Source organism: Nilaparvata lugens, chromosome 6 (assembly GCF_014356525.2).
Source record: "Nilaparvata lugens isolate BPH chromosome 6, ASM1435652v1, whole genome shotgun sequence".
NCBI lineage: Eukaryota > Metazoa > Arthropoda > Insecta > Hemiptera > Delphacidae > Nilaparvata > Nilaparvata lugens.
Window position 1 is genome coordinate 45,541,696 of NC_052509.1, and position 13,072 is coordinate 45,554,767.

The 13,072-nt window shown below is 32.9% G+C and overlaps 1 protein-coding gene across 1 annotated transcript in view; it reads right to left on the reverse strand.

The window, feature by feature from the left end:
- The window catches only part of LOC111050512 (titin), a 119,181-nt gene that overhangs the window by 65,131 nt on the left and 40,978 nt on the right, over positions 1–13,072 (reverse strand). The window contains exons 6-11 of the mRNA XM_039431467.1: positions 10,700–10,956; positions 8,841–9,032; positions 6,724–6,894; positions 5,573–5,701; positions 4,693–4,815; positions 2,687–3,037 (exon numbers count right to left, since the gene is read on the reverse strand). Of these exons, the coding sequence (XP_039287401.1) occupies positions 2,687–3,037; positions 4,693–4,815; positions 5,573–5,701; positions 6,724–6,894; positions 8,841–9,032; positions 10,700–10,956 (1,223 nt within the window). The remainder of the gene's footprint in view (positions 1–2,686; positions 3,038–4,692; positions 4,816–5,572; positions 5,702–6,723; positions 6,895–8,840; positions 9,033–10,699; positions 10,957–13,072) is intronic.

Below are 13,072 nucleotides of genomic sequence, written 5' to 3' on the forward strand. Positions count from 1 at the left end.
AAAAGTTATGGGTAATAATTAAAACTGCAACACATGTGATTGGTGTAATTAATGGGCGAAAGGAGAAATCGATCGCGATGTTGGGCAAGATAGAGCAATTCCGTCAATAATATTCTAAAGAGGCCAAAATAAACTGTGAGAGAACCAGGATTGGCCAAGTGCCAGTGACAATTTCATATTAAAGACTGAGATTCTGGCATATGACTGGATCAGAAATACATTTCAGATATAAAATCAAATTTCAATTTTCTGATATCTTACTGATTCACAAAATTCAGGGAGATTTGGAAAAATTTGGAGACAACAGGCAGACAACCTCTTTTACACAATTTATTTAAATGAGGTGCATAAAGACACCAACAGGAAAACAACCTCTATTACACAATTTATTTAACCTTCCGGCAGTCGAGCTGTTGTAAAAAGTACAACAGTGTCAGTTTTTTTGCTGCACAAAACTATTGAATGGGGTGGTGTCAATGAATGAGTCACCTATGCATTCCAAAACTTTCTCCCCATCACTCCACTGAGTTGCAATATCAACCGAGCTATGGTTCAGTCTTTAGGTGCCATTTAGTGCATAAAGTGCATAAGTCGCACTGTGCATAAGATAGGGAAAGACTGTATACGGGAACTGTAAACGAACCAATAACACAGAATTGATGGCGTTGCTTGATGTACCTTATTGGGCTATGAAATGGTAATCATCCAAATGTTCATAGGCGTAAAATAATCCAAGAAGATGGAAAAAGTAATTATACAATTAATTAATATGTTTTGACAGTAAACAGAGTACATAACACTTAGAAAATTGGATGTTGTACAAAATACAACAAGCGACTGCTCGTATGATTGAGTAGGGCGAGACTACCGGAAGGTTAAATAACGTGCATAAAGACACCAACAGAGGGCACCTTGAGTCTCTTTACAAGTGCGAAATGCATGTTGCAATCATAAGGCAATTATTACCTTATCAAAAATCTACCGAAGAAATTGTGATATACTTAAATGGTGTAGGAAATTTAAAGACACCGTTCAAATAAGTTCCTGAATCGTTGTGATCCAACTAATCACAGTGCTGGTGAAACCAAACTGCTTCTTTGGCAAATCAAATGCAATATTTTCGATCACCCGCCACAAAAACCTCAGTTGAGTAACTTTCACCTTTTTGCTCAAACTAAAGAAATTAAATAAAAACACACATATATCGTCAAATTCTACATTGTTATTTGGCACAGGACCATGGTTGAAAATGTGACCTGTGTGGTCACGAAACCGTACCAAATAAAACTGTATAATTTGACGATATATGTGTGTTTTTATTTAATTATGGAATGGTTCTACAACTTCGACAGTGACTCAGTCGAATTTCTAAAGGAATGACTTGGAGGGCAGCACTTCCAAACTAATGAGGAGATCCAAAACAATACTATAGTCCACTTCAACTCATTTGAAGGCAACATTTTATGAAAAGGGTATTGGTAGGATGGTCGAAAGTTATGAGAAATGCTTGCATCTTCACGGTGATTATGTTGAAAATTAATCTTTAGTTTACGTAACTTTTAGTGATAGAATTATTATTTTTAACTATATACATTCTTCTTCTTTGTCAATCGGAGGTTGAAAAACGATCCTCGTAAATAGATTGATGGATGTTACTATAAGAAGGTGTTTGATATGAACAATTTATCAAATATTTATAAATTTATTCAATTTTTATCAACAATTATCAATAGTTTCATTATTCCAATTCCATACCCATAGACATTAAACAACAAGATTTTTACACCAAGACATTAAAGAACAAGATACGGAATGAGAATTGAAATTTTCTAGTGTTTACCAAACAAGAAGCATAAAACAACTTATTTATAAGCCTAAATTGAAAAATTAAAGTTTTAATGTTCAACAACCTTGATTATTCGTGCTTTTGAAGAAACTAGCCAATGATTCGTGTTGTTGAAACAACATTTGTCTCCAATGAGAAAAACAGCCACCAACTGAGAAAATTACTTACAATACTTGTAGATAAGCTGTTCAACAGTATATCAAGGTCTGAACTATTTCAAATAAATTGATGCTATGAATTCGAAGATTGAAGAACAGTATCTAATGCTTGATGTCTAAAATTTAGATAATATTTATTATTTCCATGAGCTTAATTTGATTTCACATTTTACTAGAATTTAGGGCTTACTAGATATTAATAATAACTATAGAAAATAATTACTTATTTTATTAATACGATAAATAGAAGAAATATCAAATGTATCAGGTATCCAATGTAGGCTATCAATGTCACAGTTCTCAGGTCTCACCTGATTAATTTATGGGTCTCTGACGTAACTTAAAGACTATTTTCAGGCAGCCCTGGTCGACAGTTTAAAGCTTATATCCAGTACACACAAGTTTCCCTAAAAATATATAACTCTGGATTGCAAAGCTAGCAGTTAATCCACTCGACAACGGCAACTCCTGTCTGATAGATTGTGTTTGTAACAATCTAATAAGTTGTAAAAAGTCTGATGAGTCGTGACGATTTCAAGTCGTTGTATTCAGCACATTTTACCTCAGTAATAGTTTCGATGATGTGTTCAACCTTTACAACAAGAAGACCTTGAATTTTACATGCACTGGTTCCACATCCAAACTACGCATCTAAATTCAGGATTGCTCCTTGCCTCCTTACCTTGTAAGAATCTTCGGTGAAATTGGTGCCCGTGTTGACTAGCTGCAGGAAAACCTGCTGCACGTTGAGCCAACGTTGCTTGCAACTATTGAGGGCATTGCCAGTGATGGTGGATGGTTGGAGGATGTCATCGAGAGCGTCCATGTCGGAGGCCAGCTCAACAGCCAGACTGTGGAATTTGACATAAGTGCGCGCTAGCTCTGTTCTGCGTTCGAGGGTTTCCTTCAGCACATCGCTCTGCCTGACCAACTCCTCGGCTTTCTCCTTGCAATCCCTCTGGCTGTCAGCATCCAGAGTCTCCAGTGTTGACGGCAATGTTGACAGGAGAGCGTTGATCTCTGTGATTTTCATCTAAAACAAGAAAAAATTATGTTCTCAACTTCACTTTATATATTGTCAGAAAATTGTTTTGCAACAATACCTTCAGGTTGTGTTTTACAGAGTGATCTTTTAGTCTTGTTACCCATTTTTTAATGTAATTTATAAAATGGAAATTCAGTTTCATAAAATGTATAGCTATCATATTCAAAAGAAATATATTAATTTATTGAATAGAGCAAACAAATGCAATAGTCAGAAGATAAAAACAGACTATTGCCCAAAACATCTTCTATTTCACAATTTTGCCTAAAGTATCCCAAATATTCTACACCAAATCATTGATATTGAAACTACAAATCAAAATGAAACAAACAATTTCAAATTTAGATAGGTTTTTAATAAAACTTTCGAAAAAACATAAAGCAATTTCAAATTCAGAGAATATAGAATAAAAAACACATACATTTTGAGCCCGAAAATATTACGTTTATTACTCATTTTCTTTATCCATTGAATTTATACAGGGTTTGATTCTTTTCACCATGTTGTATGGTGAAAGACATTCTATTCATAAGACGACAGGAATCCAAAGAGTGTTACACCACTCAAGGATTATCAACTCGCACTGCCGTATGTATACAGATTGAGTAGGGTTACCAACTTCGTGCGAAGAAACAAAATTAACTTTATTAGTAATAAATTGCCTAAAACTTGCAATGGGGTAACAGGACTCAGAAATCACTCTGTAGAATACAATGATAAGCTCAATTTCATAAATTATTATCCAAAATAGATTGAATTTATTTGAGACTTTCACAGTTCACAAATAAGAGGAATGATTGAGTTGGGCACAACAGGCATATTCTAAAACTGTTCTTTCTCTGAATATTCATTGATAACTTTCAAAAATTAGGTTATGCTCTCGCCAATTTCCATTGATTTGCGTCAAGGAAGAAAAAATGAAAGAGTAGAATAAGTAGTAATAATATTTGAGACAGAAAAAAAGAAATGAGTCAAAAATATTAAGATAGAGTTATTAGATACGATAAGATAGATATTATTAGATAGATAATAAGTTAAGATAGATTAATTTCGAATTAGATAAAAATATAATAAATATGAATAATACGGCAGATTTCAAGGATTGCCGTTTTAGTATGATGAATAAAGATCTACAATCCCTGTGAGATGAGTATTACCACAGATCATTTACATCAACAGGAAGGATTATCAAACTGGAGAACATAAAAAGCATATTTGAAAATGACTTCTTGAAGTAAAATTTTATGTTTATATGTGTTTACATCGAAAATTGGACAATTGAAAGAAGCCTAACCTACTCTTTGAACTGTATCATCACCTAAATTCGGAGAAGAAAATAACACAAGGATTTTTTCTACCAATCTTTTCACATCAGTGTTGTTTGTTGCATAAATAAATGAATATGATTAATTACGCAGTTATCTTGCAATATCATTATTCTATTTTCAAAGTTTAAAGTAATGTAATCAGAAATCGTCTCTTATTGTATTTTCCAACAATTACTAGCTGGAACAGCCTCAGACATTTACTAAGAGTGTGACGTTGTTAATAATTCTCAACTAGAAAAAGATTTTCGAATATACTAAACATTCAATAGCACTAGTATAATAAAGTGGAGAGAGACATGAGTTGAAATAGCTAACCTGAAGCTCATTCAACATTTTAGTATGTTGCTGTAGAAAGTCTTTGGCCATCGCAAGTACACTGCCCATGTCTTGGTGTCCTTGAATGAAAGACTGCGCGGTTGAGACCAGCCATGAGTACAGCTGAAAATTGCAAACAGTCACTTTAAATAAAAGAAGCTGAATATTAAAATAATTCATGGAACAAATTCAAATAATTGAAAGTATTATTTCATAATTTTCTAACGGAAGTTGAAATTTCACAAGAGGACTATTCAAATCAATGACATTCCTTATACTTTTGAGCAAATGAAATAACAAAAATAATATTCTCTTCAATTCTTCCGATGTTTCCATTATATTTCATTATAATTCTCAAGTAGAGACATCATGTTGAATGGAATAATAAAAAAAGAATTTAAAACTTTTGCAATCGGTTGTTTTCAAGGAAAATTATCTTAGAATCAAGAAAGTAACCAAAATTTAAAAAATAAATGAAGAAGTAATGATTCGTAGAAGACGTAATAATAATCATAATGATTTGCAATGAATTTGACTTTGAATTGAACCTTTTTGAGAAATTAATTTCTAAAAGCTACTCCAAGTAAGTTGCTATTTCGTGCTTTCTGTGTTAATTGGATTAACTCCATAAGGCCTAATAAATTGAATCATCTAAGAAGTAAATTGTGAAGAATAATACTACTATTATATTTAGAGACAATGTTTAACCATAAGATTAATTTCCATAGTATCTAGCAATTCTGATATTGATAGACTCAATCATTTTAATTTTATAGCTAGAGAGTAACTTTAAAAAAATACTTCTCTTGATTCATGAAGACTAATAAAGTAGTTCATAAACTATTTAGGTATTTCCTCACATTTATCAAAGAATGGTTACCTGATTCTGTTTTTCCAAGAAATTATTCAATACTTTGGAAGTTTTGATACTGCGTTCACTGCTTTCAACACACATGACATTCAATTGTATTTTCCGACTTTCAATCTCTTCAACTTTTCTTTTGACACTCTGAAAAAATCAATAGAGAGACAAGGTAAAGGTAAGTAACAACGTTAAACAAATAAATCACTCTACAGCCTCATGATTAGCATGCCATTTTTTACAACATAAATAGTGAGTTACATGATTTAAAAGAGCTAAATATGAATTGGAAAACCCATTTTAGAAAAATTTAGGAGACTTTCAAAGATACGGTCTCAAAAAAAAAAGAAAATTCACACAACTTGTAGGGAATCTAGACTGGACTATTAGGCATGGGACTCTTCTAACCTCTAATTCCTCTAAGGTACTAATTAATTTTAAAATGGCTAGATAGAGATCTTTAGCCGGCATCATCCGCAATAAGAAAAATGAATTGAATTATAAGATTGCTTCGACTCAATCTTCAAGTTCATATTATTTTTTATAAATAAAGACATGTTGGCATATACACACACCACAATATTCATCAGATAATTAAAGAAGAGTTTTAGATTAGAGGAGAGAATTAGAAAGATAATTAGCTTCTACAAAGATTATTACTTCCGTAACTTGATATTTGAGGAGCGCCAATTGGAGAAATAGTATTGTATAAATTAATGGAACTAATGCTAACAAATTTAATATCAACAAAGAGGAGCTTTTCGTGCCTCTTCAAATAGTTATGAAGCAGTTATGTTTCACCATATTTTTTTTGGAAATCAACATTCAAGGTGCTTTAGGCTTAAATACTTGGCTCTGATGGAAGGAACTTTTAAAGTGAAGAAATATCTGCACACCTGAAACTGCAAATCTAAATAAAATCTACCTGTGTGTGTTGACTCTCCATCAAAACTTTAATAATTTAATATGCTAACCATTATTATTGCCAAATTCACGCAAGGAAAAAACAAGTGTATGTTATTAAGTCTCAGTGAGTTGTGATCTAGTTTTCAAGTCCAAGTTTGAGTATTGAATATCGATAATAGGATACTAATTAAAGATATTATTAATTTAATATGATAACCACTTTAAAGTCAAATTAATGTAACAAATATTTCATGTAAAGTTACCTCTGATCCAGGAGCTGATTCGAGCAATGCATAGCCCTCTTGTAAGGCTCCTTCAGTTGCACTTTCGATAGCACGTGTAATATTTCCATGGAGAGCTGCTAACTGCGCAGGAGTAGCAGTAAAGTCCGCTGTATTCAACTGCACTTCTAATTGATCCAGCTTGGTAATAGCCTGAAACATTTGATGATTGATTATTAATGTAAATTTATTGATTTTTAAGGATGAATTTGATGATCAATTTGATAATAATACATATTCTATTTTAAAAATGAATAAAATATTATTCAACAATTATTATAAGACCATGATAATAAAAAAAAACTATTAGAGTGATAGCCAACATCACTTTGGGAAGTAGTTGCCCAAGGAGCGAGACCAACTCACAACACTGATTGAGTGCTGTCCTACTGGTTCTCCGATTGGAATGCAGATAGTTCTGCTAAACTACACTTTTGAGCTGCAAAATCGCTTCCCTGCTGTTCGAAGCCCACTTGGGATTTTATCTCTCACCATTATACCCAACGGATATCCACGCCCAAGCTCGGGGCTTATTTATTTATTTATTGGATAGAGCGAACAATGCAATAGTCGCAAAAGGAAAAACAGGCTATTGCCGAAAACATCCTCAACTTCCTAATTATGTGGGCATCATCCTCACAAAAACAAATCTACAATGTTAAGGTTCTGTGAAGTATCCTACCATTACCACCTATTATATAAATATTGCATAAATAAATAATATACAAGTCACCATGAAAACCTTTAAGGTTGTCAGCCTAAAGTTATTCATTTATTCATTAATTCAAGTACAAATCACAGATCGGGAGGAAACAACACTCAGCCTACAGTTGCACTAAAATGAAACTCATGAAACTTTTCCCCTCAGAGTATTCCAAGTGCGTAATATCGTACTGGAAATTTTTAAATCAGCGGTCACATAGAGAGAATAATTGAATCTACCATGTAACCTTTAATGGTTCCAAATTTTCTTAAATAACTCAATATTATTCGTTACAAGTTGTAATTGAGTGGAATATTTCTAATCACTTTATCAATTCAAGGCATCTAGATTCAAAATTTATAGTTTTCATGTTCATTTTGGATTAAAATTTTATAAAAATTGTACACGTTAAATTCTAACCTTATCTTGGACTTTGTCACCTATAAATTTGGAAGAAAAATAGCACAAGGACTACCTTATTATTTATCTACCAATGCTATTACATTATTGTCATTTGCTTTGTAAATAAATAAATAACCCTATCTCGGATTCGATTTTTTTGTTAAAAGGTTTTTATTTAAATTAGTAATTAGTTTCTATGTGTCTTGAGAACATTGATTCTCTTTGGTTTACTGTAACTTTTCAAACTTCTTCTTTGGCTGTGCCTTATCCCATTTAAATGGGGTCGGCATTCCTTCCTCTTAGTTTGCCTCTCCACAAAGCCCTATCCAATGCTTCCTCTCTCCTCCAACCACTCTCCCGCAAGTCAGCCGCTATTCTATCTCCCCACCTCATCCTGTAAATTTTCAAACTGTTCAATGAAATTTGAAAAATTGATACTATTATTCATAAAAATGAGTTTTAAAGATCCCATGGCAAGGAACCACATGAAAGCTTCTATTATTATTAACTAACGTATTCATAAAAGAATATAGAAATGAGTTCATTATGTTCAAATGAACTAAATACCGGTAAGATTATTTTTTCATTCCATGAACTGGAATTGTGTGTAAAATGAATAGTTCCGATTTTTTAATAAAATTGAAAATTTGTAGATTTTATAATATTTTATCAGAGTCAATACTCTAAAAAGTATAAATTGAAACTTGATTTTCCAACCGACCAAATATCGGCGTTGCCAGATTGTGTAAAATTGAAACTTTTCCATAAAGCTAATGTGATTGAAGGAATTCAATGATAAAAAGTTGCCTTTGTTGAAGGTTGGCTAGCAGTATTGTCGCATTGAATACATTCAATCACATAAAATTTTTATGGAAAATACTTAATTAACGTCAGTATCTGGAAACTCTAGTCTCAATTTGTTTAAATCCTAACATTTTTATTTCAGAAATTTTGAATTCTTAAAAATTTTAGTCAACTATCAGCAAGAACTTACCGTCTGAGCAGATCTGAAGAAAGAGTTTGCTTTCATGAGTAAATCGTCACGGGTTTCAGTATCTTCAATGTATTCAGATGCATTGTTGAGTAGTTTATAAGCTTGTGCGACTGCTTCTTCTCCGGCAAAGTGTCCTGATTCTTGGAGTTCTTCTGATGCCTTCAGGATTTTCAATCCTTTTTCTTGTAAGTCCTTCATGAAAAGATGAAACCAAGTTGAGTTACAAACTATTATTAAGGAAAAGACAGTTAGTTATTGTACTAGTAGGTAACTCGTGAATTGCACTGGGGAAAATTTGGTGTTGAAATATGCAATCTTCGTATGTCAAAGAAACATATAAAAAATAGAATAATTTATTATTTATCATTTTGTTAAAAATTACGTGGATAATCTTAATAATAATTGACAATTTCCAGCAAAAAAATGAGTTTGATAGATCTCGAACCTCTGATTTATGAGCCGCGCATGCATCCAACTGAACTACAAGGTCACTTGGAGATAGCCTTCTTTGGTTGGGCTTTTATATTTACGTAAACTTTGAATCACAAATTGAATAAATTCGTTTCAATTATTAAATTAGAATTAATTGATTAATAAGAATAAAAATAAGCCTATGGCCATCCTCGATAAATTCAGAATCTTTATGCAAAATCTAAGTTTAGTCATTAGTAATTCAGTCAATTAGTTTTAATTCAGCAAGTAGTACTTTTATTTTGCCAGGGTAAAGTAAAGATTTTTATTAATAAGTTGAATTGTATTATTTTTTTGCCCTGGATTTAGTGTATGTTTAGTATGATGATCAGTGATTTAGTTTGATGTGTAATTGTTTTGACGAAGTAAAACTGATTTTGATTTTATAATAAAAAATTTAAAATTTCTCCGATTCAAATCTTTTGACAGCAAGAATACGTCGGGCAGACGTATATGGGGGAATTCATTTTAATTCTAAAGAGCACACTAAATATGAAACATTCAAATTAATTTTTTTTGTCAAATTGAATCAAATTTTTAAAATATTAAATTGGATACTTAAGACATTTTCTTCCATATCAACAGTATATTATAATATTTGCTTTCAACATTTTTCCTTTTCTCTAATTACTCAATATAGTTTCTTCGATCATTACAAATAAACTGATGGATTAGACTCGCTATCCTTTATTTTGACCTCTGAGGTTGGGGCTACGGCCATTACATACAGGATTTTCATCATAATATTTTAATATCATTGATTATGAGTCATATTCAAATCTGTACAGCTAGATATTCATTCTATTGCAGTATTTAGACAAATATGTAATCATAGGGTTGAACAATGAAGTACTATAAATAATTTGAAGTAGCAGCAAATTTGTTTAATTCCACACATTTTTGATCGCACATTCATTTTTTTCTTCTTTTAATGTTACCATTTTATTAATTAGAGGAAAAAATTATAGCATTGATTATGTACGAGAAATAACACCTGTAAAATAGAATACGTTTTCATCCATACACTCCTGTAGACATTGTGAGAAGTTCTCCTCTGAATAGACGTCGTATCGCTCGAATTTCTTTTTTCATCTTTTTCAAGTATCGGTAGAACCATTTTACAGGTGTTATTTTTGTACGTAAAATAAAATCAATCTTCAGTTTTTGAAATAGAAACATTGAAGGCGAAATAGAACATTGAATACACTAGCAGAAAATAATTTTAGTTTTGTTTGAAAATGAGTAAGTAACTGTTATTTTAAATCATCCATACTTTATTACCCAACCCTGTATTTTATTATTGCTGTAACTTAATGCTCTTCGTTATAAAACTGAACATATTTTATAATACTCAAGACATTTTAAAAATAAATTTAAGTTGTAATTACTTTGGCTTGAGGCATCAGCTTGCGATGTTCGTGCAACAGGAGCTGAGAGCTGGCTTCGGAGTCTCCCAGCTCGTCCCTGCTCCTGGCCAGTGATTCCTGTCGTTTCTCGAGTACGCCTTCCAGCTGCCTCAGATCTATTGTCAGCAGGGCTAACGTCAAGCACTGTTCCAGCTGTATTTTCCTCTCATTATAAGACACCTCCAATAAACGCCTGCGGTCGTGTAGATTTTCAAGCCAATGCTCCACCTGTGAGACGGCTGTAACACGATATTCAATCATTTTCTCATAGTTTCACCTAAATTCTAGTTATTCGAGGATTACATGGGAAAAGATCGATATTAGATGAACAAGTTTGTAATATCCTTCACTAATCCATAGATTGATATTGTAAATGGGTAGAATTATTGAGAGGAGGTGAATTAATTTAATTTTTTTTATTTCTCATGATACGCCAATCTAAAATCATTGAACTTTGGACTCGATGGCGTGATCGGACTGAATTTTCTAATGTTCATTTTTTTTCTAGACGTAAGGGTATTTCAATTTTCTCTAGTGTGAGAAATAGATTATTGCGTTTTAGAATATAAGAATTGTGCACAGTACAGCGTATTCTTCTGCCTCGTGGAGGAAAAAAAACTGCAATCTGGTGACAGTTTTCCACAAGGAACTATCTCTTTCTCCATCCAATTTTGAGCTCTCACTCTTTCTCTGCCGTGAGAAAAAGGTGAGTTTCCCAAGCGTTTTAGGCTAGGGTAATGTCCATGGACAGCCCTCGAGTCAGTCAGCGATGGACTCCTGAGCGAACGGTTACTCTCGAACGCGAGACGCACTGCGGTGAAATAAGTTTTAATTGTTATATTTTGTTAAATTTATTTTGTGATTCGAACGATAAAAATCAAGTTCAATTGATTCGTTATATTTGTTGTAATTATTCGCGTGCTATAAATAATGTAATAAGCGCCTCTCCCATACTTTCGAACCATACTCCCTCCTTGTCAGCTTCGTGTGGAGAGTTAGACATCACACCTGTAACCAATTATATTCGATGTTCTATTCTGTCAGAGTTGCCTTTATTCCACCATAATTCCACCACACCTCCATTAATTTTTATGGGTTGACAATTGGGTTACCCATTCATTCAATTCCGATCAATTCCAATTAAAAACCGGTTTTAATGTCATGTGCCAATTGAAGTTAACAATTTCTCTGAACAACGGTGACTCAATGTTCATTGTTGGCCTAGGAACGCTGATTCAACAAGGCTGTCACAAGGTAGAACCGTTGACCTACAATGTAAACATTGGACTCCATTGTTATAGTTACAACTGTCGCCGCTAGATTGCGTAAGATTCCAATCGCAGAAATTAATAAATTTTTCTCTAATATTTATCCCACCGCTGCCACCAAATAATGTAACCGAACTGGCGGGTAGATCTGGTAGCGGGCCCAACCAGTTCGGACATAAACTTAAACCTAGTTAGGAGGTCGGCCCAGTCCTGCCTATACGACCCGTTGTACTCGTTGTACTCGTCGTATTCGTTGTACTCGTTGTGTTATGTTGAACAATTCGTGAGATATGAACGATAGAATCTTTTTTTTGTGTTTCGTTATAATATTGTTGAAATTATTCGAGCGATACGGACAATAAGGATTGGTTACAGTTTTTCGTTATAGGCTAATTTGTTGAACTTATTCCTGAAGTATGAACGATAAAGTTCGCCTGTAGTTTTCTGATATATTTTGTGGAACTTATTCGTGTGATTATTTTCCGTGAGAACAATAAATTAATTCGCGGGAACAACGTATTCGTGTGACTCTAACCTGAATCCAGAAGCCAAGATGCGGTTTTGGATCCTAATGAAAGTGACCCTCGGAATTATTATCACGGGTGAGTGAATCTATTCTGGCCACTATAATTGATTAATATTTGACCGAACCTTCCCTTTGAAATTGTCGAGAATTACTTTTATCTTAGTCTATTTGGCGGCTGGAGTAAGAGATAGGTTGTACTGTGCTATTATTATTTAATATTATTTAATTGTCCAAGTTGATAATTACTCTGAATGTTATTCAATTGAAATGTTAGTGTTTTATTAGAATTTGATTGGGACGAGAGTGGCGAAGGGTTTTTGTATTCCAACGTTAACAGCTAATTGGATACTCTCGCCTACTATTGAGGAACACTTATAATAGATTTGTCCTTTTTATTCAATTGTACCATTAACGAGAAGACAGTTATAATTTTGTTAACAATTATCCTGACGACAGTTGCATATTTTTATGATGTAGAGAGTATTTAAATGTGTATACCTATGTTACTTTTTAAGCCGATGTCTAAGGCATTAATTTGGTGTAGTATTAAAATTCGAATTT